General features: G+C 46.3%; 1 protein-coding gene across 1 annotated transcript in view; it reads left to right on the top strand.

Annotated features, from left to right (window-relative positions):
• The window catches only part of NIPAL2 (NIPA like domain containing 2), a 71,149-nt gene that overhangs the window by 27,546 nt on the left and 17,104 nt on the right, over window positions 1-26,499 (top strand). Inside the window, exons 4-7 of the mRNA XM_032773544.2 lie at window positions 5,411-5,470; window positions 9,151-9,272; window positions 17,459-17,555; window positions 25,645-25,780. Of these exons, the coding sequence (XP_032629435.1) occupies window positions 5,411-5,470; window positions 9,151-9,272; window positions 17,459-17,555; window positions 25,645-25,780 (415 nt within the window). The remainder of the gene's footprint in view (window positions 1-5,410; window positions 5,471-9,150; window positions 9,273-17,458; window positions 17,556-25,644; window positions 25,781-26,499) is intronic.

The following is a 26,499-nucleotide window of genomic DNA, read 5'->3' as shown; positions in this document are numbered from 1 at the left end:
TAAACACTCTTTCACATTTCATCTAAATTGTTGTTAGTGATGTTGCAAAACTTGCAGTTTTAAGTTATTCCCCTTTAAATAATGGATGTGGTCTTGTGCTTGCTCTAGCCAGGCTTAATAGTCAGAGAACGTGAGTCAGAACTTCACTTCTGGGTCACACATTACCAAAAGGATATTGACAAGTGGGAGAGATTTCACAGCAGGGCATCAAAAACTGTGTGGAGGTATGTGTGATCTATTTAGAAAAATAAGTAAATGAGCTAGTCTAAGATATGAAAAAGGGATCTGGAAGGACAATTTACAAATATTTGGAAGTTATAATCTTACAGAAGAGAGAAGTTATTAAGGGTAATACATGGGCCTATAAATAGGAGTAATAGAATGACATTTAGAAAGGGATAAGTTTAATAAATGGGAAACAGCTTAACAATGAAATATTACACTGTGAAATAGTCTTTAAGGGGAAATGTGGTGGAAATCTCATCACTTGGATCTTTTAAGGTTAAATTGGTCAAAACGCTAGAAAAAGTACTGTAGGAATCAATCTTGCATTGATAAAGGGATGGATTGAATATTCTAATATGTGTTTTTTGTCGCCAACTTCTGTGATTCTGTATTATTCCTTTTTAAAAGAAAAAGAAAAATAAACCTAATTATACACTCCATATCTGTGAGACAACAGTTGTTTTTCAATCACTGCTTGGACTATTAATTGTTTATTAGTGATAGACATCAAATTTAAAATTTATTCTCCATTTCTTCTTGTGCCACAGAAAGCGTATAATTGAGGATAACCAGATACAGAAAAATCCTGGGAAAAATCAGCAATGGTCTAAACTAATGAATGTAGCGCTCTACATTTTTCCCTGGTTAAATGTATAATTGTACATCATGCAGAATAAAGAGTCTTCCAAACATTTCTTTCAGGAAACTGGAATTTGTATGCTGTAGCACTTCACTGATAATGAATACAAAACAGCCTATATTATGCTGATACATGAGAAGACAAGGTTATTTCAACAGAACAATTAAGCCCCTAAATTAAGCTTTTTTTCCCCCTTTTGTATGCAGTAGTTTTTGCTTAGCATGACGTGATACTGCAGCAAATCATAAGCTGTGCAGTGCAATGGTAACTCTGTTTTTGAAGACTCAGTCTTGAGTTTTTCAAGCCTTTAGAAAGGGCCCATATTTTCCATGGGACCTATCTTCTCTGTTTTGTATGTAGCTCCTACTAATGTCTAACCTAGGGTAGAAAGGAGCTCAAAGAATTCTTTAGATTTTTTTTTTTTGAAATCAATGAGAGCCTGCTTTGTCCAGGCTAAATTTTACTAGGTGCTGAGCATTAGGACAAAGTCTTCAAAAGTGCCTAACAGGACATCTATAGGTACTGCAATCAGGAGGTATGATTGCAGTATGTGTTGGTGTACCCAAGCTAGCTGTGATCTAACTAGACCAAAACTAGCTTAAATAACAATAGCTGTGTGATGTCGTGGCAGCATGGATGACAGCTGTTCAAGTAGGTACTCTGGGTCTTAGGCAGGCATGGCTAGCCTGTGCAGCCACCATACTGCCGCAGCTTCATTGCTATTTTTATTTGAGTTAGCTAAATCAAAACAAGCCCAGGTACGTTTGGATATGCTGCATTCAAACCTCCTGATTGCAGTGTAGACATACCCTCAGTGGAATTCTCACAATCCCATGACCCCAGGAGTTGTGGCTTTAAGAAAAAGACCAAAATTTATAAAACTCATGATAAAATTGCAAGAACTGGCAACGCTCCAGCTGAGTAGTCCCACTGATGTCAATAGGAACAGTCATGTGCATAAAGTTACTCGTGTGTTTGAAGAATCAGGACCTAAAATTTATTATCCTCCCCTGGTGTTGGAGACCGTCTGTTCCCCATTCACTTTCATGGGAATTGAGGGCATTTGGCATCTTCTAAGAGGTACTCAGTACCTTGCAGGGGTAGGTCACAAATCTTTTTGTTCTTTCATTTAACATATTCATTAACTTGTATGACAAGATCACATGCTCAAAAAACCCCTTCTATTAGGGAAGCATCAGTTCATTAGCAATGGTTCTTTGTTGTTATAGCAACTGTCTATGTAGATGTCCTGATAAGAAATTTGAAAGGGCTGTAATTGCATGATTGCAGGGAGAGAAAGAGAGCAGTAATTCAGTTTCTGGAGGTGGAGAGTGGGGGCTCTCCCCCTCCCCCCCCTTTGTTGGTTGGCTCTGGTTTTACAAGGTGTTGCTTGGATACCAATGTGTTTTTGCTCAGCAAAACTGTCATCTTAATTTTGTGCAAAGGAAGCATAAACAGCCAAGTAGGTACATCTTCGAGATGCACTTTCAGAAATAGTTTCTTTTATCATTATTAATGGTTTAGCTAGACCTCCATAACTCTTCATATCATTTACATCTAAGCTGTTTAGAAAAATGTTGTGTTTCTGTTAGGAGACTTTCTGCGGTATGAATGAGTGCAGAAGTGCTGTTGAATGCTGATGTCTGTCTATCTCCTGATGTTCATGGAGACCTCACACTGATTTATTTTTTTTAAAACGTTTTGCAGCTCAAGAAATCATTTGTACCCTCCTTGTCATGCATGTCAATATCTCCCATGCAGCAGGTCACGGGCTGGATATTTTTTTCCTTGTCTGCTGCATTTGAGCATATGCAGACATTACATTTTACAACCATTAGGACAAGCACTAGAGCAGAAACAATGACAATACTTTGCATTTCTTTAGCAAAAGATTGTGCAGTGTTTTGCAAATGCTCAAAATATGCTTGGAAGCTAGGCACAGGTGATTTGTTTTGTCATCCATGAAATGGAGATACTGAGGACTGGGAGGAGGCATGGGGGAAGAGGAATAAAATGACAGAGTTGACCAGGGAAAGGAGTTGGGTCTCAGAAAAAAGGCTGTGGCTTGCACTGAGTTGTGACTAACTTCTCCCAATACTCCTGACTTTGCCTTCCTCTCAGACGCCTTAAGGTCCTCCCTGCTACTTATCACTAGGCCCCTTAGACATAGGTGTGGACTCTGTGAGTGCCGCGGGGCTGGAGCACCCACAGAGAAAAAATGGTGGGTGCTGAGCACCCACCAGCAGCCCCACATCAGGTCCTCCTCAAACCCTGAGTGCCTCCCACTCACCAGGGGTCCTGCAGCACAGTGCTTCCGGCCTGATCAGGGGAGGAGGCAGAGCTGTGTGGGAAGAGGTGGGGCAGGGGTGGGGTAGGGGCCTTGGGGGAAGGGGTGGAGTGCAGGCAGGACCTAGGTACGCAGCTAGGGGTCAAGCACTCCTCAGCACGTTGAAAAGTTGGTGCCTGTGCCCTTAGAAGACCTTTAAAAAGTGCCTCATATGAAGGTGTGTTACATGTTGTTTATTTTCAAATTTCAGCAAATCACAACCAGTCTCCTAGTCAGTAGTGCAAATTAGAAAGTTTGTCCTGTAATTTTCATGTATATAATGGCTTTCATCCACAGATTTCAAGGTACTTCTGCAAATATTGTGTACTTTAAGGAAGTATTTTCATACCACTATACAGATGAATAAAAAGAGGCCCAGAGAGATATTTAGAGTTATGCATTGTCATGAAGTGGGCTCGGCTGGGCATAGAACCTAAGAACTGGTCGTCTACTCCTGGGGGAATTCTGCGCCACTATGCGTGTGCAGAATTCATGTGCCCTGCAGATTTCTTTGCTTCTCTGAAGAAAAATGACTTTCTGACAGGGAATCAAAGAGAAGCTGCAAGAGCATCACACACCACTCCCTAGCAGCGCAGGTACGTCATTTCAGGCACCTGGAGCAGCTGGCAGAAAGGTAAATCACCACAGGACTGGGGATACTCCAGCCAGTTGCTCCTACTCTGAGCCAGGATCAGCTGCTTGTCCTGGCTGGACTGGAGGCAGGGGAGGATGGGACTTCCTCTTCCCCTACAAGGAGGGGCTGGGGCTGTGTCAGATCCACCCCCAGAAACCTCCCCCAGCTGCTGTATCCTCCTCTACTTCCTGACCCCATCACTCCTCAGCAGTGGAGGGAGGGGTCACTGTATGGGGAGCTGCCCCTTCATCTACCCCACTCCTGTGCATCTGGACCTTCCCTACCCAGACACCCCCACCAAGCTTCACCCGGTACGTCTAGAACCCCCCTGACCCTCCATACCCAAACCCCACCCCACTGAACCTCAACCCCTACATCTGGAGGCCCCCTACAACCAGACCACCTGTCTCCGGCCCCCAATCCCTGAACCCAGACCATCCCCCACTGAGTTCCCTGCACTCAAGCCCCCACCCTGATGAGCCCCACCTCCCTGCACCATCCTGAGCCCCCACATCCAGACCCCCAAGCCACTGACCCCCAACTACCTGCATCCAGACCCCCAGCCCACCTAGCCCCACTCCCCCAGCACTCAGACCTCCCTGCTGAGACCCCCACACACAGATCCCTCCACTGAGCCCCAACCACTTTCACCTGGAAGCCCCTGCAGAGTCCCATTGCCCCTGCAATGAGCCTTTGTGCATCCAGATCCCCCTACACCTAGACCCGCCCCCCACTGAGCTGCCTGCACTCAGATTGTCCCACACAGAATCCTCTCACCCCACACTTGCAGTCCCCCACACTGACCCCCTCCACACTTGGATCCTGCCTGGTTGAGCCTGTCTGCCCCACACTTGGTGTGCCTGGTGCAGTGGGGCAAGGCCTCAGGCTGTTTCTGGGGCAGGCCCCGGTCTTGCGTAGTTTCAGCATTGGGTGCAGCCTCACCACTGAGTCCATGCCCTTGGGGTGGGGAATGGGTCAGGCTGCAAGGTGATCTCCTACCTTTGTACAGCCAGTGCCCTGTGCTCCTCACTGCCATGCTGGAGCCTCTGCATTTATTTATTGACAAATAAAACTTGCAGAATTTTAAAATATTGTGTGCAGAATTTTTAATTTTTTGGCGCAGAATCCCCTCAGGAGTAGTCTACATTCAGTTTTGGTGCTGCTTTAATTTTTTCTGATGAAGCTATAGTGATTACATAAACAATGCCCACGTTTGGGTGTCATAGTGCTTGAACTGCATTTGTTTCAAATGGATACAGTTAAAATGTTACAAAAACTGTGTGTAGACAAGCCCTAAAGATGGAATTCTGCTTTCAGTTACACCAGAGCAAAAATGGAGGCTCTTCCAAAGTCAATTGAGTTAATCTGAATTTATACCTACAACATACACCATTGTAAGTGACAGCTCAGTTTCATTCCTGAAGTCCCTGTTCCCAGTCCCTTGATCATACTACCACTGCACTGAGCCTCAGTAACTGCATGACAAAGCATACTGCAGCCATCACAGCAGTTATTATGTGTTTATGCCTGGCCCATCCCATTTTAATACAGTGTTGTATAAATATATATATATATTTTTCCCCAGGCAGCGCGTTTATATCTGTCTTATTCTTAAAAGAAACCATGAGGGCTGCTGATATGTTAGGTAAGTAAGCAGTTGCGAACACAAGCATGTGTGGTTTTATATGCTTAGCAAACTCTCAATCTCAAACACCCCCACTTGCTCCAGCAAATGTTTAAAGGCATATGCTTTAAAAATTGGGCCCATGTCACAATGTGAAGGAAAATCTTTAGTTCTGTCAAGCGATTAAAAAAATGAATCGCAATTTATTGCGCGATTAAAAAAATTAATTGTGATCAATCATGCTGTTAATAGAATACCATTTATTTAAATATTTTTGGATGTTTTCTACATTTTCAAATATATTGATTTCAATTACAACACAAAATACAAAGTGTACAGTGCTCACTTTATTTTTATTACAAATATTTGCACTGTAAAAACCAAAAGAAATAGTATTTTTCAGTTCACCTAATACAAGTACTGTAGCGCAATCTCTTTATCTTGAAAGTTGAACTCAAAAATGTAGAATTATGTCCAAAAAAACCCTGCATTCAAAAACAAAACAATGTAAAACTTTAGAACCTACGTATCCAATCAGTCCTACTTCTTGTTCAGCCAATTGCTCAGACAAACAAGTTTGTTCACATTTGCAGAAGATAATGCTGCCTGCTTATTTACAGCATCACCTGAAAGTTAGAACATGCATTTGCATAGCACTGTTGTAGCTGGTGTTGCAAGATATTTACATGCCAGATGCGCTAAAGATTCATATGTCTCTTGATGCTTCAACCACCACTCCAGAGGACATGTGTATATGCTGATGATGAGTTCTGCTCAATCACGATCCAAAGCAGTGTAGACCAATGCATGTTCATTTTCATCATTGGAGTCAGATGCCACCAGCAGAAGGTTTATTTTCTTTTTTGGTGGTTTGGATTCTGTCGTTTCCACATCAGAGTGTTGCTCTTTTCAGACTTCTGAAAGCTTGCTGAACACACCTCGTCCCTCTTAGATTTTGGAAGGCACTTCAAATTCTTAAACCTTAGGTCGAGTGCTGTCGCTATCTGCAGAAATCTCACATTGATACCTTCTTTGCATTTTGTCAAATTTGCAGCAAAAGTGTTCTTAAAACAAACGTGCTGGATCATCATCCAAGACTGCTGTAACATGAAATATATTGCAGAAGGCGGGTAAAGCAGCAGGGGACATACAATTCTCCCCCAAGGAATTCAGTCACAAATTTAATTAATGCATTATTTTTTTAACAAGCATCATCAGCATGGAAGCATGTCCTCTGGAATGATGGCCGAAGCATGAAGAGGCATATGACTCTTTAGCACATCTGGCACATAAAAATCTTGCAAAGCCAGCTACAACAGTGCCATTCAAATGCCTGTTGTCACTTTCAGGGTGACTTTGTAATTAAGAAGAGGGCAGCATTATCTCCTGTAAATGTAAAAAACTTGTTTCTCTTAGCGAATTGCTGAACAAGAAGTAGGACTGAATAAACATGTAGGCTCTAAATTTTTACGTTGTTTTGTTTTTGAGTGCAGTTATGTAACAAAAAACTACATATGTAAGTTACATTTTCATGACAAAGAGATTGCACTACAGTACCTGTAGGAGGTGAATTGAAAAATACTATTTCTTTTGTTTATCCTTTTTACAGTGCAAACATTTGTAATCAAAAGTAATATAAAGTGAGCACTGTACACTTTGTATTTTGTGTTGTAATTGAAGTTGATATATTTGAAAATGTAGAAAAACATCCAAAAATATTTAATAAATATCAATTGGCATTCTGTTGTTTAATAGTGCGGTTAATAGTGATTCATTTTTTTGAGTTAATCGCGTGAGTTAACTGCGATTAATCGACAGCCCTAAAAATCTTATTTGCATATGAAAATTAGATAGTGATCCAAAATCCTTCACCCTTAGAGCTATAACTTAGGGTTTACATATGGTAGAAATTACTTACCATACTTAAAGATCACTCTTTCATTGCGTATTTTTAACTCTGAGATGGTATTTAGTATTTTATGAACATGAAGCAAGTTCAGTACAAATGGCTAGGTGATTAGCTGTTCTTTCAAATTAAAGGGTGTTTTTACACTGAAGGTATTACACAAAAATTAAAGCTTCATTTAAAAAATGGAGAACTATTTACTCCTTTATACTAACTTAACATTTTCTCTCCTGCTTTTTTGGAATGACTATCAAATGTCTTACTATGGAACAAGGTCTTTGTTGCAAAAGCCGTAGGCTTTCTGGCTGCATCAAAGATTTTAGTTGTTTCAAAACTGTCTTGCTCTGCATTCTTCATTTATAACCTTGAAAGAATCGAGCATTTTAACAGAAAGAGGCAAACAGATTTCAGTTTTTGCTTTTTAAACTGTGCCTTCCCGGATGAATTACCCAAGTGAGCAGTGCCATTGATATTTTTGGGGACATGTTACTCATGTGGCATATTGAGCAAGATTTAGTCCATAGTGTGATAATTATAGCACAGCTGTTGTTGTGCACATTTCTGAGAAAGAGGTTCAGCGTTGTTCTAACAACCTATAATATTTACTTAGGTTTTGGATCCTAATCTGCCAACTCAACTGTTACACTGAGACTATATCCCTCAACTGATCATTGCCTTATACATTGCACATTGCTTTAACTAGCATTCAACACTGATTTATTTTATTTCTGTTAGTTTGACTTTGCATGAAGGATTTAACAATGTTGCTGCATTCCATAGGAATGAGCTGTATAATGGGAAATATGGTGATGTTTTTGCAGGCACATAAATTTAGAACAGTTCTGCTTTTCCAAAGAAACCGTGCTGTAGCAGTGCCAGCAATGTCCTGCTGATGTGCTTTGTATTAAACCTCATGTTCCATATTGGTTTATTGGTTTCCAAGAATGTTTAATGATTACTTAAAAAACAACTACATTGAATTAGGTAAGATATTAGCTAATCAATGGAGCTTCTGAGCTCAGTAATCAGCCTGGGTACATCTAGATATCCCCAGGAACATCTGGATTTGTCAGCTTGCTATCCACAGGGCAGAAGTTCCAGACTTTTATTAAAAACACAGTAATACAAGTTTGACCTTGAAAAGGGGCCCCCACAACCGGATAACTGAGTAGCCTCTTGCAAATCAACTCTGCCCTTTTATGAAACAGTTTGTAGATCCGCAAGGATGGTAGGGAGTGGCAAAAGGGCTGACTTCATGTCAGCTTTACACTTAGCTGTGAAGTTGTCACACATCTGTTGCTCTTAGAGATTCCAGGCCAGATCCTTAGCAGTATAAATCTGTGTAGCTACTTTGACTTCAGAGGAGTTACACTGATTTACACCAGCTGAGAATCTGCCCCTGCCTCAATAAACAGCATGTCCTTTTAGTTGACAGTAATTTGGGACATAGTCATGACTATCAGAAATATGGGACCTGATTCCCCTTTGTTCTGCATTTGCTGTTAAAGCCAAGCATGTTCTCAAATGCTTTGCTGAACCAGGGTCCTATTTCAGAAAAGTATGAAACTATGCTGATAATGTCTCTTTACAGTTCTGAAGGCGTTCCCCAGAATTCTTCTGGATTTTATTTAAAAACTATACTAGGTAAGACTTCAGATACAGGCAACATGACTAGCTAATTGTATATCTAATTAAGTGGACCTAACTTTGTGCTAGAAACTACTTTCAAAGGGGCTTAAAGGGTAAATTGGACAATAATATACTTTATAAAAGTAATGTGTGTTTTTATTTAAAGGTGGAACCCTGACAATTGCAGGAACATATTTGTTGGTGACATTCGCTCCAAATGTAACCCAGGAGTTCACGGCAACTAAAATACAGAATTATTTAATTAGCTGGCCGTTTCTGATCTATGTGGTAAGTTTCTTGTTTATAATTCTCTGTAAGTCAAAATATCTTGATTTTTGCATCACAAGTCACAATGTCAAACAGCTGCTCCTGAAGCAAATTGTTCCCAGTGCCATGGCCATAGCCATGTGCTGCAGATCAGTTCCTCAAGTGCTTTCCTCCTCTCCATCTTGGGGTCCAACAAATCCTGACGTTTGTTGAACTTCAGAAGAGCAGAGGGTTGATTGAGAAAAGAGTGGGAATTTGCAAAAAGAGGAGAATTTAAATTTTAGTGGCGTGGGAGGGAGTAAATATTGGCACTGGTTGTACATGATTTGAATGTATTTATTCCACATTTTCTGTACATGCATCTAAGAGTATTTATGTATTTATAACTTGAAATAATAGTAGTTTTGAAGATGGGCCCTATTTCTTCTTTGTATAGATGGCTCAGTTGTGCTTCCTGTGTTGCCCAGCCAAGACAAATGGCTCCTTATTCCACTGATCGGCTGAGTGAATGACTCTGCACTGTTGCCATTAGCTGTTAATCAACGTCTGAATTTGAATTCAAATACCAAAATACCACTTTGATTAGAGCTCCTATATACAAACCTTCAAAAACATCCTTGCTCTTTGATGCATTCTAATTTAGCTTCAGAAACAAGACCAGAGTGAGTGGGAAGACTATGTCTCTCTCTCAAAAATGCAGAAAAATATCTGTTTCATCTGGATGTAGAAGTTGCAATATGCTCTAAACCCCAAAGGTTTTTTATTCCTCCCCTCCCCTGAGGTTATTAATGTTTTGTCATTTTAAAAAATGACATTTTCAAATAGCTGAAGATTTCAGGATGCTCAGTTCAGAAGTTATAGACTAGCTAGCTTCACCCTGAGGCCTCACTACTCCAGCCAGTTTACCAGCTCACAAAGCACCTACACTGTAGATGAGACTATTGATAAACAGTCAGTACAAGATAATACTAAACAGCATTTCTTTCTTCTATTGACTATGCATTTTCAAAGCTCATGAAAGACAGTGATACATCTTAATGGAAGAGACTAATGGGTTTTCCGTCCATAAATCAAAATATGTATTTTTAGTCATCGAACAGAGTTGATTTCTAGGTGTTACATGAAGACTCAGTCACACAACTTGACATTAGTGTCAGTGGGCACTGGGTAGCTCCATCCTGTGCACAGCATAGAAACTTTGCCACTCAATATTTTAAAAAGGCCTGGCTTTTTAAGAAATGCTTTTAAATAGCTGCCTTGCATTCTTAAAAAGCTTCGTTTAAAGATGTTAGAGAAATAAAGTACCCAGTACGCCCCCATTAACTGCAAAGGTTTTAGTGAGCGGCTTGCTTTGCTAAAATTCCAAATGATAGTTCAGTGTCAATGAACTAACACTTCTGCAAAATCAGTGGCTTGTCTGGAACAGGACCTTCTCCCACTTCAGAAGATTAAGGCTTTGCTGGACAGGTGCCTTGCTCTTTCCAGGAGACATTGTAAAGGATTGGAAGGAATTTCTTACCCCTTCTTTTAAAAATTACTTTAAAAAAGCACTGCATTGATTAACTACTGTCTTACCTAATCCCAATGCAGTGTCTGTGCTCAGTAATCAGCCCACTTACATCGAGTTACACCCTTCAGCATCTGTGGGGGATCATTCTCTGACAACTTGTCCTCCAAACCTTGTCTCCTTTCACTTGCTCCTTTACCTCCTTCATTGTGTCCAAACCCCGTGACTAGCTAGACCCCACCCCCTTTATTTCCTTCTCCCACTTTTGCCTCGCTGCATTCTTTCCAGTTCACATGTCCCCTGATGCCTGAAGCCTCCTCCAGGACCTATTCAACCATGATCCTGTTAAACTCTCTCCTTAAAACTCACCTCTTTCACAAGACCTATTATCTCATCTTCTCCCTTACTCCCAAATACCAACTTATACCCCTACAGCTTGGGGTGGGAAAAGGACAAGACAGAAAACAAACAAAAGGCAAGTGCTGGATATCAACACTCATTTAATGGTTAGATTTGTTGCCTTCTGTTCCTTGTTTTCCTCTACTAAGAGCTTCCTATCACCAGAGAAGGGAGAAGAGTCAAAAGGCTCCTGTAGGGACCTTGCTATGCAAATCTGATCGACCTGGGAAGAATCCAGATGCTGCAGTGATGGGTGTTAATACAAAATTCAAATAGAATTTGATTTAACCTGTGCAGGTGAAGCCTAGGATGATCTATGGGAGAAAATAGACCTGATCCTCCACACCACTGATTCAATGGAGTTGGCCTAGTTTTTCGTCAATGTAACAGAATTATCAAGAAAGATTGAGGTCATGTTGTGGCTAACCGATGCTTCATCTCACCCAGCCTCCCCATCACAAACTAGGAAAGCATGTTGAGGGAAATAAGTGACAGCATTTTATATATACATAAACATACACACACACAGAGAGTTAATATCACCCAGGATCTAGGTAAATTAATCTTGCCGATAGATCTGCTTACTAATGCAGTTTTTCTTCACATGAAAAGTGAATGCCTTAAAACTGGAACCACAACCCCATAATCTTCAATCAGTTTCTGTAGGCATTTAAGTGCAAAACCCACGTCCCTCTAGAACAGTGGCCTCCAAAGTGAGGTGCGTGTGACAATCAATTGGGGGGCGCGGCCGGAGGAATGCTGCCGGAGGAGGGAAGAGGGCAGCCAAAGGAGGGAGGGAACAAGCGAGCGGGGAAGCGGCCCCCCCGCAGGCAGGGCCCACCCGGAATGCAGGGGCTTTAGGGGCTGCAGGGCCCTGGGCTAAGGGGGCCCCGGGGCCCTGCCCTGCAGCTCTAAAGCCCCTTTCAGAATGCGGCCCTGAGTCCTCCGGCCCCTGGAAGAGCAGGGCAGCCGCGCAGCCAGCGGCGGAAAGAAGCCATGTTTTCCCCTTCAAAGCCGGCTAGAGAGAAGCGGGGCTTTGAAGGGGAAAGCAGCACTTTGACGGGGAAAGCACAGCTTCTTTCCAGCTGCTGGCTGCGCCGCTGCCCCTATTCCTCCTGAGTCCTCCAGCCTGTGTTCGTAGGGCTGCATTCCGAAAGGGGCTTTAGAGCTGCAAGTCAGGGCCCCGGAGCCCCCTTAGCCCAGGGCCCTGCAGCCCCTAAAGCCCTGCATTCCGGGTGGCCCTGCCTGCCCAGGGGGGCAGATCCCAGAATCGCAGCCATGGGAGCAGTGCCGCAATGTGCAGAGCCACCTGCACACCTCCTGCACCAAACAGGAGCTTCCCCAGGTAAGTGCTCTGCACCTCTTGCCTGCCCCAGCCCTGAGCCTCCTCCCGCACCCCCACCCTGAGGAGCGCTCTTTGTGAGAGCAAAAAAGAGTTTTGTACTGTTAATAAATAAAATACAATAAAAATTTTAAAAATATTGTTTATTCCATCTTTATCTCATCCTTTTTTAATTTCTTTTTTGTATGTTTTATAATGTACATAATATATTAGTATAGTACTACATGTCTATAATTTATACATAAATAAATATACATATACGGGGGTGCGTGCTCAAAATTTTTTTACTGATAGGGGTGCGCGATCAAAAAAGTTTGGAGACCACTGTTCTAGAATGTAATGTTGTTGTTTGATTACCTTTGGGGCAGGAAAACACATTTTAAAAAAAAATTAATGGGAGAAGAAACCTAAAGGGTGTGGTGCAGCAATCTTACCCTTGGGAAAAAATTGAGACTTAGGGTATGTCTATACTACAAACCTAAGTCGACCTATATGAGGTCGACTTACAATCATAGCAGTAATTACTGTGGTGGTGCATGTCTATACTGCCCTCCTTGAGTCGATGGTGCACATCCTCACCAGGAGTACTTGCACTGACCTAAGAGGGGCAGTGTGGGGAGCAGAGAGCCCAGTCTCTCAGCTCTGCTGGCAGTTTCCTGCCAGGATCCAGGCTGCCCCACACGGTCCCGGGCTCCCGGCGGGCTGCTCCCATCCCCCTCAGCTGCCCATTTCCTGCTAAGCGGTGGGGGAGCTGCCCAGGGCTTCTCACCATCAGGAAGTGGGAGGGAGCCGCTCGGAGCTTCTTGGCCCCGATGCTCGCTCCCCACCTGGAGCCAGGCAGCCTGGTCACTTTCATGGCTTGGTGAGCCATGAAAGGCAAGGCAAGGCTGCTGGGCTCCTGACAAGGAGTGGATCTGGGAGCCGGGTCAGAAGCTGCTCCTGCCTCTCGTTCTGGCTCCCAGCTGGGAGTGGGGGGAAGCCTGGCATTTCTCACCCTGGCTCCCAGACAGGAGCAGAGTCAAGCCCAGTTCTCCAGGGGGAGCGAGGGCTTTCTTGACAATTTCACGGCTCCTACGACGAAATTGACAAGAAAGCTGATCTAAGTAAAGCAGTGTCTACACAGATATCGTCTCTATGCTAACATAGTAAGCCTTATGCCTCTCATGGAGATGGAGTTATTATGTTGGTGTAGTAGGGCACTTAGGGCTTGTCTACACTACCCACCAGATCAGTGGGCAGTGATCGATCCAGCAGGGGTCAATTTATCGCATCTATGACGTGATAAATCAACTGCTGAGCTCTCTACCGTCGACTCCAGTGTGCCACCAGAATGAGAACCGCAAGCGGAGTCGACAGGCGAGTGTCAGGTGTCGACTTACCGCGGTGAAGACACCACAGTAAGTAGATCTAAGGACGTCAACTTTAGCTACGCTACTCACATAGCTGATGTTTCGTATCTTAGATTGACCCTGCGCGGTAGCATAGACAAGCCCGTACAATGGTGGGAGGAAGGCTGCAGTGTGTACACTGACATAATTAAATCAGCATAAGCTGGCTTTCTAGTGTAAACCAGCCCTAAGAGTTGCAAGATTTGGACATTGTGGAGTTGGGTTCTCACTGTACTTTCTGTCCTCCTCAGAGTCTGTCACTATCCCAGCACGCTCTCTGTGCTCTCTCTCTGTCCAAGCCCTTAGAGATGGTAGGGCATCCTGTGTATGAGGGAATGGGGCATTTGGAGCATCCTCAGGCTGCTACTTGTACCTCATTGTGGGGTGAGGCTATTAGGGCTGCCAGCTTCCTGGTGCAGGGGTCTATGCTGAGCTGGCTAGCTGGAGCTCTGTTCCCTACTGCATACTGCCTCCTGCTCTGCTCAGTTTCCTGGCCTCCCACATTTAGTGATCATAATAGCAGTTGAGTGGAATAGAGTGGCCAGCAGAGTATGCTGTGACAGAGCTGCAGTCAGCTGGGTGGGGTGCTCAGCAAGAGTTAGAGGTGGGGGCATTAGTGGAAGGCAAAAGGTTTGAAAGGAGAGGTTGTCCCTCTGAGTGCCCAACTTCCCCAGTGCTTGTGCCTATGCATCTCCATGACTCTTCAGCATGTGGAATTCCCACTGACTCACATGGCAGTTCCACACACACAGTACCTGCAGGATCAGGCCTGGAAGATACACGAGGGCTCTTGTGTCTCAGATGATCAGTCTGATGCTTTGAAGGAACAGAGGTAGCCATGCTTGTCCTGTTATACCTCCGAAGTATAGGCAGATAGTCATCAGCAGGCCATGCCTTCCTGTAGCTCAGATCCTGAGTGCTCCGTGCGGCTGAAAAAGCAGGGTTTAAAGATACCTTTAAGTCACTTTAATGCTCCTGCATCTTGGAACTATCTGGGCCCCTAAGGCAGTTGTCCCCAAACGATTTTAAGTCCCCTCCCACCCTTGTTCCTAATATAATTTGACCACCCCCAGCCCTGAGAGCCATGGTCAGGGGCTGGGGCCAGAGCCGGCACTGGGGTCAGGAGCTGGGGGCCACAGCTGAGAGCTGGGCCACAGTTGGGCCAGGAGGGGCTCTCCCCACAGTTTGGGGACCACTGCCCTAAGGGCTGCATTAATTTATAGCAGCTGCCAACAGCCCCAAGGGGCTGTTCCAACCACCAGGTATTACTGGGGGTAAAAGAGCCCTGGCCACAGCCCCTACACTAGCAACAGTGGAGGGAATGGAGAAGGAGCCACTATAGCAGCTACTAGGCCACCTGCCTGTTTCCCTGTGGTAATACTCCCATAGCTGGTTAAGTCAGCTTTAGACCAGGTTTGAGCTTCCGGAGTGCCATGAGAACTGTCCTAATGCAAGCCAGAATCTAGGCCTGCATTTCAACCCATGAATCTGAACTCAGCTAAACTGACAGTAGAATAATTACTTGTTTATAGATGGGCTGCTGGCTGCCTGCTTCATTCTGTTACTCCCAAGAACTGTTTCACTCATTGCCTGATTTTTCAGTACAGAAAGAAGGTTGAATGTTGACAGGTGACTAAAAATTCTGTTGCTGTTAATAGCGAGGCTATTTTCTGCAGCTAGTGATGTTACAGAAGTGTCACAGTCCTGGCAAGGGAGCAAGTGTTCCTGTGGGAACCTGTAAGAGCTAGCATTACCAGTGAAGCCAGTAAATTTAATTGTCAGTGTGGAAGATGGTGGTGACATAGATGAAGCGAGTCTGGACTGTGTACAGTGAACGGTGTGTCAGCATTACAGATGACCCGCAGGGCAGTCTCTGTTGGTGTGTCACTGAGCTTTGCCAGTGTACCTTCTGTCATGTACCCTGACAGGTAGGTGGGTAGCCAGTGACTGAAGATTATTGCATAGCTATAATCTGAATGGTTGCATGGCAGGAAGTTTGGACATGAAGATAGCGCTAGCTAAGGTTTTGTTGACTGAGGCAGACGAAAAGGGCAAAGAGGAAAGAAGCTAATGCAGTCAGATACTATGGTGATGGTCACTGTAGAAAAATTGAGCTACAAGTAGATAATTTTCTGCTTCAGGCTAGCTCTCTACTCTTTAGCCCTGGGGTTATATATTTGGGGGTGCCTGTATTGATAATCCCTAGCTCATGTGAGTACCTTTGCTGTCCCAGAAAAACAAACTTTGTTTTAATCTTCTCAGTGCTGTGAAAGCAAACAGACTCATCAAGAGCAAAAGAAAAGAAATGAGAAACTTAACTTGAAACGTATCTTAGGAACAGGAAAGATTTATGAGAACAATTATTTGTTAACTCAATTGACTGGAGATAAGGTTACTCTGACTTTCCCCTCTGGTGTTGTCTGGACTGGTGAGCTGCTAAGTCACTCCAGTCCTTGACTCTGGGAGCCAGCCTTATCCTGCTCTGCTGTGAGAACCCTCACTCCTGGCACAGCCTCTGGCATGTTTAAGCTGCTCCCAGCAACTTGTGAGTGAATGACACTAGCCAATGTCTCCGGTCCCAGACACAACCCTAGGAAGCTCCGTCTTGCAGTGTCCAGTTGTGCCCACTGGATGCTGCAAGCTTATATGATTTAATTAAGAAATTGATATGTACCCGGCTTGTTATCCCAAGGGGAGCCTCTGACACACTTCAAACCAAACGCACTCTTCAGGTAGAATAAACAAACAAATCTATTAACTAAAAAGATAGATTTTAAGTGATTATAAGTCAAAGCATAAAAGGTCAGATTTGGTCAAATGAAATAAAAGCTGATCTTAACATGTTCAGTGTCCTTACAAACTTGGATGCTTCTCACCACAGGCTGGCTGGTTGCTCCTCAGTCAGGCTCTGCCCTTTGATCAGCGCTTCAGTTGCTTGGTGTGGTGTCTGTAGATGTAGGTGGAAGAGAGAGAGAGCATGGCAAATGTCTCTTCCTTTTATCATGTCCTTTCTTCCCTCTTGGCCTTGCACCACCTCCCACTTCAGAGTCAGGTGAGCATAATCTCATTGCAGTTCCAAACTGACCAAAGGAAGGGAGGTGACTCTCTCGAGAATCTAACAGATTCTGTTGTTGCTGCCTAGGCAAGTGTTTTTTGTTCCTGTGAGGCTAGGCTGGGTTTGCCCCATACCTGCCTTGATGAGGTGTGAACTGCCTCTCTGCTCTTGGAGAGTTTTTGCCTGTGCTTATTTTAAGCCATGAGGATACATTTTCAGCCTCATAACTACATACATGAAATTATAACCTGTAACAATTACTGTAACATCACTATAACAACCATGCTCAGTGCATCATGAGCCTTCCGAAGACACCCTACATGACAACCTTTGCATTGGATACCACACAATCATTTTACAGGGATGAGCGCCCCAGTTACTTTTTAGTAGATGTTTAATAAAGCAATCCTCCCTTGAACTGTTTGAACAGAGTAGATCAATGTGACATTTTAAAGACTATGAATGAAGCATTTATTATATTGTTTACAGCTTAACCTTTCTTGCCTTTTTTTCCAGATCTTAGAAATAATAATATTCTGCATTCTTCTGTATTTCTACAAAAGAAAGGATGTGAAGCACATTGTGGTTTTGTTAATGATGGTAGCACTACTAGGTAAGAACATATTATTCTGTTTGTATAATATTCCTCTCTCTCTCTCACTTGACCACTCTCTGTCACTCGGTTCCCTGTGTTAGCTTATGTCAGTTCTGTGTTTAACAGGACAATCTGAAGGGGAATCCTTAGGTTTTTACATGGCTTCAATGAAATCTCTTTCTAACAAGCAAAACCAGTTACTCAACAAACTTTATATGCCTATTGCTAGTACTGTTTGGTTTTATAGATTTGCAATTGGATTCTGTGTGAATCCAACTTGTGCATGGATATTCCAAGGCTTTTTGTCTCTGACATTTGAAGTAATCCTTTATCATTAGCTCCCTGGAAGAATGAATTACAGAGACTGTTGAAACTCCATATGTCTAGAACATATTTTGGTGACTAGGACTAGCCAAGGAAAACAAATCACTAATTTAAAAACAAAAACAAAAAACCTCTTAACCACTCTGCTTGTTTACATTTCTTCAGTGTAACTGCCTGGGAACTTCTGCCTGCATTCCTCTACTCCCACCTATGTATGAATATTTTTTTTCCAGAACTGAAGCCTTAATAAATGCAACATATTTTACTATACTGCCTTTTTAGATATGTATTCAGACTTTAGTGATCCACTAAACTTAGTTAGAGAGTGCCATTTGCATTAACCTCTGACTAAGTATTCCCAAAAAAATCCACTTAACACTTATTGTCCCAAAAATCCATTCTTGTCTTGTATCAGAGGGGTAGCCGTGTTGTCTTGTACATTTGCAGTGTAGTTCTTTGAATCCCCAGGCTTTACATCTCCCCTGGAGAGTTTATGTACAGTCCCAGCCAACAAGAATACATAAATCATTCATTTAATACAGTGGACCTCAAAGGTACTTAAACGCAATTTGATTGGGTGGGATGTTGCCATGTCTGTCACACTATCATGACAAATCTCTTCACCTTTCAGCAATCCAGCCCTCATCTGGAAGGTCAGAACAAGCAATTTTTACTTTAACATTTTATTTTCAGATAAAACTCCCAATTTCTACATGCTACCCTATAACTGACTGAGTTCTTCGAGTGCTTGCTCATATCCATTCTAGTTAGGTGTGCGCGCGCCGCGTGCACGTTCGTCGGAGAACCCTAGCAACACTCGGTGGGCCGGCAGGTCACCCCCGGTATGGCACCTAATATATACCCCTGCTGGCCCGCCCGCTCCTCAGTTCCTTCTTACCGCCCGTGTCGGTCGTCGGAACAGTGGAGCACAGCTTAGCTGTTCTCCACCTCCTTAGCGATTCACTCGTGCTTTAGCTTTTTCGTGTATATAGTTTTTCTCTAGTTCTTTATTAATTACTGTTAGTATAGTTGTAGTTAGTGTATATAGTTTAAGAGGATCGGGGGTTCGCCCCTTCTCCTCCCCCGGCACCGGGGCCCATGCCCGGTTCACTGGGCTTCAGCCCTGTGCGACCTGCCGTTGACCGATGCCACAGGAGACCCGCACGACTCCTGTTTAAAGTGCCTCGGCGAGGGCCATCTGTCAGACAAGTGCCGTATTTGGTAAGGCGTTCAAGCCCAGAACCAGAAAAGAGCGGGACTCTCGCCTAACAACTCTTGATGGAGGAGCTCTAACTCCTCCATCCTCGGCACCCGTCTCGGGCACCGGGACAGGTACTTCGTTGGTTCCAGCACTGGCGAAGACGCCTCGGCACCTTCCGTCACCGGCCCAGTCCTCCAGCCGGCGCTGCTCACTCTCCCCGAGGAGCAAAGAAACTCCAGGCTCCTGCGGTACCTTTGGTCACACCGCAGTTAGAGCACAGCTCCAGGTCGGATCGCCCGGCACCGCCAACTGCCGCAGCACGCCTGCTCCTGCACCGTTGATTCCGGCCTCCCAGAGCCGTCGAGTCGATGCCGACCAGCTCCCGGGCCCACGCTGTTGTAGAGCTCGTGTCCCGTCCACGCCGGAGACCTTCTCCACCGCGTGGACCTCATTGCTCTTACAGAAGCCTGAGCTGCCTCAACCCCCGGCACCACTGGTGCGGGTCATTCGTCGCTTGGCAAACCTGCCATGGTGCGACCATCGTCTCGGGCACCAAGGAGCTCCGCCGATCTCATTCGGGATCCAATGACCGTTCCACTGCTCCGGCACACAATCGCGTTCCCGGCACCAATCACGATCCGACACCGCTCGCAGCCCGGCACCGTTCTCCATCCCAGTGCCGGTCGTACTCGTAGGCACTGGACCAGATCCCGGTCCCATCATACCGGCGCACCGCTCCAGATCCTGGCACCGCTGAGCTCTCGCAGGCCGCTCCAGGCCATGTCGATGTTCGGCACCGGTCGACCTCCCGGTACCGCGCTGGTCGTAGGTCCTGGTCCCGCTCTCCATCCGCCACGGCTCCCGGACCGCTCGCCGCACCACGCAGGGACAGCTACTATGGACGCAAATGATATGGTCCAGTCTGCTTCAGCTCCCCCGTGGCCATCCGTCACACGTCCGCCTCCCCTATGCGGACAGCGCGTCCTATGAGGATCAGACACTCAGGCCCATCAGGACCAGGGGCCACCGCAGTGGTCCTTTTGGACACCCTGGGCCTTACCACCAGCCAGGGTGAACCATCGGGCCAATCTGCTCGGGTCATTCTGAACACTGGGCACTGGAGCCCAGTCAGCTGACCACCCCATGCTGATACGCGAGACGGGGACTATACAGGCTCCAGAACAACTGATTGTTCCGGAGGCGGAGGATCACCAGAATGAAGCTTTCGGTCCAGGACCCACTACGTTCCAGGGTTGTCGTCTTCATCTTTCCCGGATGGGCGTAAGCGGGCACATCCTCGGTCGGGGCCTCCCGCCTATCGATCTGTGGCGCCCAGATCTGTGCGGCGCGTAGCCCAAATATCCGCCTCCCCGTGGGAGGAAGTCCCTTGAGGTGGAGGAACCCAGTGGTCAGCATCCTCTACAGCGGAAACACACCTACCCAGGGTGGCCCTTCCCGTTCATCAGATCCTCCAGGCACAGAGCCGGATACATTCTGCAATCTCCGGCATCCATTCCACGACAGCCAAGGGAGTGGAGAGGAAGAAAATATATGGTGCCTTCCAAGGGCTACGGAATACTGTATGTGCACCCGGGCCCGTGCTCGTTGGTAGTGCAGTCGGTCATACGAGTGAGTAGCACCAACGCCAACAAGCCCCGCGCCAAAGTCCAAGGGAGGCCACCGCATGATTTGTTGGCGCCGTAAAAGATTGTACTCTGCTGGAGGACTTCAGCTCCACGTGGTGAACCAGCAGGCCCTCTTAAGCCGGATACTCTTCAACACCTGGGAGGCGGTCGGCAATCACGGATGCTGATCCCACAAGACTCCCGTCAGGAGTTCACGCCCTCCTCGAGGAGGGAAGAGGGTTCCAGGACCTCACTAGTGCAAGCCGCGCTGGATCGGCACGATTCGCGGCTAGAACGGTCGCCTTCTGGCATAGCCATGCGACACGATATTCTGGTTACAGAGTATCCGGCTACCGCCTGAGTTGCAGCAACCATACAGGACTTGCCATTGATGGACAAGGTCTTTTTTGCAAAAGACAGATCCAGAACTACAGAGTTCTGAAGGATAACCTGAGTTATCATCGCTCTCTGGCATGCATACCCCTCAAACTCAAGACGGTCGTTCGCTTTCAACCAGCGCCCCTACCCCCCACCCAGTCCGCCGACAGGCTTTGGCGCAAGCCGTCGTATCAACTGCAGGACGGCAAGTCGGCCCTTCTGCCGGGCAACATGCCGGTCCGCCAAGTCATCGGGACCCAAGTCCAATTTTGAAGGTGCACCCGGTGAGAGCAGAACCGCTAACCAATTTCCTCTCCGGATCCGCTCCAATTTTCACACGCTTTCCTCTTCCTCCGGCATGGTCTCAGCTAACTACGGATCGTTTGGCTGCGGACGGTGACTTTGGATACCGTCTCCAATTCATCTTCTCTGCCTCCCTCCCACCCTCCATCCCCCCGTCCTCTTCAGGACCGCTCTCACAAGCAACTCCTCCTACAGGGAGGTCCACAAGCTCCTGTCGATCGAGCCATACAGGAGGGTACCGGAGAGCTAAGGGCAAGGGTTTTATTCCCGTTTTTCCTGATCCCCAAGGCAAAAGGGGGCCTTCGACCCATCCTAGACCTAGCGCAGCTGAACAGGTTCATCAGAAGTTCAAGTTCCGACGTGGTGTTGCCTGAGGGCCATTTCCCCCTTTCCCTGGATTTTTCCCCCCGGCGATTGGTACGCCGCTCTACGACATGAGGGACCATACTTCTCATATTGCAAATTTACCCTCCCCAGGAGGTATCTGCGCTTCGTGGTGAATCGAGTTCATTTACCAGTTCACGTTCCTCCCTTTGGACTTTCGTCGGCCCCGCCGCGGTTCTTCACGAATGTTATGCGGTTGTCGCGCTTCCCTCCAGCCGTCGTCGGATGTACGTGTTCCCCTACTCGACGATGGCTTATCAGGGGGAACCTCAAAGGCTCAAGTCACAGCCAAGTCGACTACCATAAGGGGACTATTCGCAAGTCTGGGCCCTGATCGTCATTCTGGACAAGTCCACCAACTGGTGTCCCACGCAAAAGATAGAATGCTGAGGGGCATGTGCTGGGACTTCCATCCTTGCGACAGCCGCTTGCCCCCGCAACGGTTCAATCCGTAGTCTCCCTGCGTCCGAGCCTGCAGAGGTTTACCCAACTACCTGCCGCCCGTTACTTGCCTGGCCCTTCTGGGAACATGGCGCATTGTGTCCTCGTGCAAAGTACGCCAGACTAGCGAATGCGCCCGGCTACAGCCTGCTCGCTTCGTGTCTACCGACCGAACAGGACCCTTAGACTGATTATACTATCCACCGGCGTCACTCAGCTCCCTCGACTGGTGGAAAGAGTCACCGCTCGTGTGTGCGGGCCTGCCCTTCCACCTCCCCCCAGCCCTCCGTGTCCCTAACCAATGGACCATCTGCGCTTGGCTGGGTGCGCACACCCTGGGCCTCGGCGCACCCAGGGCCTCTGGTCACCCCAAGAGCTTTGACTCTTCATATAACGTCCGGAGCTCAGGGCAGTACGCCTGGGTGCCAAGCGTTCCTCAGCCACCTACAGCCATTGTGTGGTTGCAGTATTCACGAACAAACACAATGGCCATGTATTATATCAACAAGCGGGAGCACAAGTCACCCCATGTCAGAAGCGGACTCGACTTGTGGGACTTCGTGTAGCCCACTCCATAGACCTGGTGGCCTCCTTATCTCCCAGGGGTCCGGAACACGCTCGGCAGGATTCACTGAGCAGGTCCTTCCTCACACACGAATGTCCATCCGAGGACGTCCTCCATTCAATCTTCCGGAGGGGGGGGGTCGGGGGCTTCCCAGACGACCTGTTTGCGTCCAAATAAACAGGAAAATGTCAGTGTCTGTTCCCTACAGTCGCTCTTGTCCGGGGCTCCCTGTCGGAGCCTTATGATTCCTGCTGGTCGGGTCGCCTTTGCTATGCCTTCCCACCGTTTCCCTCGTCACCGAGTATTGCTCAAGATCCGCGAGACAAATCCCACCTCATTCCTAGTCGCGTCCGGTTTGGCCGAGACAGCACTGGGCTACCCCAGGCTGTCACTGTCCCTGTTCGGACCCGATCCCTCTGCTGCTGTCGGACTTGATCACGCAGGACTTCGGCAGGCCTTCACCACCCGACCTGCAGTCCCTCAGCCTGACAGCGATGGTCCTAGCTGGTTAAACCAGCTTGGAGCTGAGCTGTTCCACTGCAGATGCACAGGTGTTGCTTGGTAGCAGGAAAGCCCTCACGCAGTCGAATTACCTTGCGAAATGGGAAGCGTTCTGTGACTGTGATGCCCGGCATGGTCACTGTCACCATGTTCGTATCAATCCACCATCCTGAGTTATTTGTGGCTCTCTCAAGGAGCAGGGTTGCGCCATCTCACGCTGCGAGTCCACCTCGCGTATATCTACCTATCCATCGGGGGGAAGCTGGGCAATACATTTCTCTCACCCCCCGATGTCTTCCAGGATTCTCAAAGGTTGGAACGGTTATACCCTCAGGTCAACCCCCTACCCTTACTGGGACCTAACCTGTTCTAAAACAGGCTCATGGGGCCCCCTCTCGAACCTTTGGCCACATGTTCGCTGCGTGACCTGTCCGTGGAAGACGGCTTTCCTGTCGCCACTTACCTCGGCTAGGCGTGGCTGCGGAACTCCGACGCTGACTGTGGACCTCCAATATACTGTCTTCCATAAAGCCAAGGTACAGCTTGCGGACCTCATCCGGCATTCCTCCCCAAAGTCTCTCCGCCTTTCACGTGAACCAGGACAATCTTTCTGCCAGTGTTATTTCCAAAGCCGCACGGTCGAGAGTGAGAACAACGAATCCTATTACTTTAGAACGTCCGAAGGGCTCTCTAGCGTTCTACATCAGCGGGACCAACCCTTCCGTCATTTTCACCGCCTAACGCTATTTGTAAGCAGTGGCCGGGAACGTATGGAGGCAGGGCAATCTCCTCTTCAGCGCATTGCGTCTTGGGTCACGTCATGTATCCGAGCTTGCTATGAACTGGCTCAAGTCCACCGGGCCCTTCTCAACGGCCCACCTCTATGCGAGCTCAGGCCTCGTCTGCTGCTTTCTTGGCGCATGTTTCCTGTGCAGGAAATCTGCGTGCGGGGCACGCCTTGGTCGTCGTCCACACCTTTGAGAACCATTACGCATTGTATCCAGCAATCTAGAGACGATTGCCGCCTTCGGCTCAGCGGTCTTGCATTCCGCATGTCTCTCTCCGACCCCACGCCTAGGTATGGCTTGGGAATCACCTAATGAATGGATATGGCAAGCACTTCGAAGAAGAAAAGACGGTACTCACCTTGTGTACTGTTGTCTTCGAGATGTGTTGCTTATATCCATTCCACACCCGCCCTCCTTCCCACTGTCGGCGTAGCCGGCAGGGGTATATATTAGGCGCCATACCGGCGCAACTCCAGTGGGTGACCGCGGCCCACCCCGAGTGTTGCTTAGGTAAAAGTTTCTCCGACGAATGTGCACACGGCACACGCGCACCTAACTGGAATGGATATGAGCAACACATCTCAAAGAACAACAGTTACAAAGGTGAGTAACCGTCTTATTTTTAACCCCACACATCACCATGATGATTTGTTGGGGTTTTTTGCATCATACTAATTATGGGCCAGAAATTCAAGGATTCCCTTTGCTCACTTTGAGTCCTGCCTTAAACAATCCCATTGATTTCAATAGGACTGTTCGAGAAGTAAGGTGCTACTCAAAGGGAGCAAAGGAAATCCTTGAATTTGGCCCTAATGGTGAAATTCAAATAGGCTACCACAAGGCCTATGCACCACTTAAACCCCATGTGAGCTGCCAGAGGTGCTCTAAGCAAAATACTTGAAACAGAACCCCAGATCTGAATCCCTTCCCCCACCCTCCTGTCCAGAATGTTGGGAAGTTCTGAACTGTATGTCAGTATGAATTTTGTACCTGGGGGCTGTCCCGTAATCGGGTAAATTGGAACTTTGGAACTGAACTTCTTGGAGAACCTGGAATTAGATCCAAGTGGTTAGGCCTTGTCCCCTGCTATTAATTACTTTCCTTTAGTGTAATGAGTGCACTGTTAACTCCTCTCATCTTGCCATCCCATATGTTTTGAATTTGTTCTATTTTCTGTGTGGTTATTGTAACCTCCACAACTGAGCTTCAACAGCAAGGGCTGGGGCAAATCAAGAGCCTACGCCAGAGGGAAAGCGTGAGTGCCTTTTAGTCTAGCCATCTGCATCTTTACTAGCTCAGGTGATGAGGAAGCCTGATTCTGCTCTCTGAACTGCTAGTACGTCATGCTGCAACGCTTCTCCTCCTGTGCTGGCCTGAAGATTGCTGCTCAGTTTCCTTTAAAGCAAGCCTTGTTTGTGGTTATGTCCATTTCAAACCTTTTATTGGTTTAAAAAGAAAATCAGAAGAAGGGTTAAAAACATAACTAACTTTTTAAATAGCCTGCTGATCAATATGTCTGTCTGCAGCACTGATGCTCTGGGGTAAAGGCTAATAATTCTACCTTGTTAACATCTCTGTCTCTCTCTCTCTCTTCCAGCATCATTGACTATCATTTCAGTAAAGGCTGTGGCAGGCATGATAACATTCTCTGCAAAGGGCAAAATGCAGCTAACATACCCCATTTTCTATATCATGTTCATTATTATGGTGACATCTTGTGTTTTCCAAGTCAAGTAAGTTAGTTTTTGCTAACCTTTCTATCCATTTATCTGCTGGTTTTGCTAATTACTGGTGCATATTGACTCCTGGTGTGAATAACAGTTAAACACACTCATTGCCTTCACTGATTGATTATTTATTTATTTATTTATTTATTTATTTATTTATTTATACGTACTTTATTTCTCATTGGATGATTTCACTTGAATTTATTATAGTGGTGCTTTCTTCTCTTATTAACAAACAATTCAGGTTCGTTCGAAATGCATGTTTATTTTTCTCAAAGTTCTTAAACGCAACTGTGAAGTTAAACTTGCTATTTTCCTGATCTTTTCTTTCTGTTACTTTGTCATGCAGCTTTTAGACCCATTGCTAGTAACCAATTCATCTAATAGCCAATGCGCTTTCAGTAACTTTGTCCTAAATTTAGAAAGGGAATTATTTTTCCCCGAGCCCTGCTTTACGCTACAGAATTAATTCAGTATAACTACAAATAATCAACACCCCTGAACGACATAGAGTATCAGGGTTGGAAGAGACCTCAGGAGGTCATCTAGTCGAACCCCCCTGCTCAAAGCAGGACCAATCCCCAACTCAATCATCCCAGCCAGGGCTTCGTCAAGCCTTACCTTGAAAACCTCTAAGGAAGGAGATTCCACCACCTCCCTAGGTAACCCATTCCAGTGCTTCACCACCCTCCTAGTGAAAAAGTTTTTCTTAATATCCAACCTAA

This window comes from Chelonoidis abingdonii, chromosome 2, assembly GCF_003597395.2.
Source record: "Chelonoidis abingdonii isolate Lonesome George chromosome 2, CheloAbing_2.0, whole genome shotgun sequence".
Taxonomy (NCBI): domain Eukaryota; kingdom Metazoa; phylum Chordata; order Testudines; family Testudinidae; genus Chelonoidis; species Chelonoidis abingdonii.
Note: the sequence above shows the minus strand (reverse complement) of the source record. Positions and strands in the feature narration are given on the sequence as shown.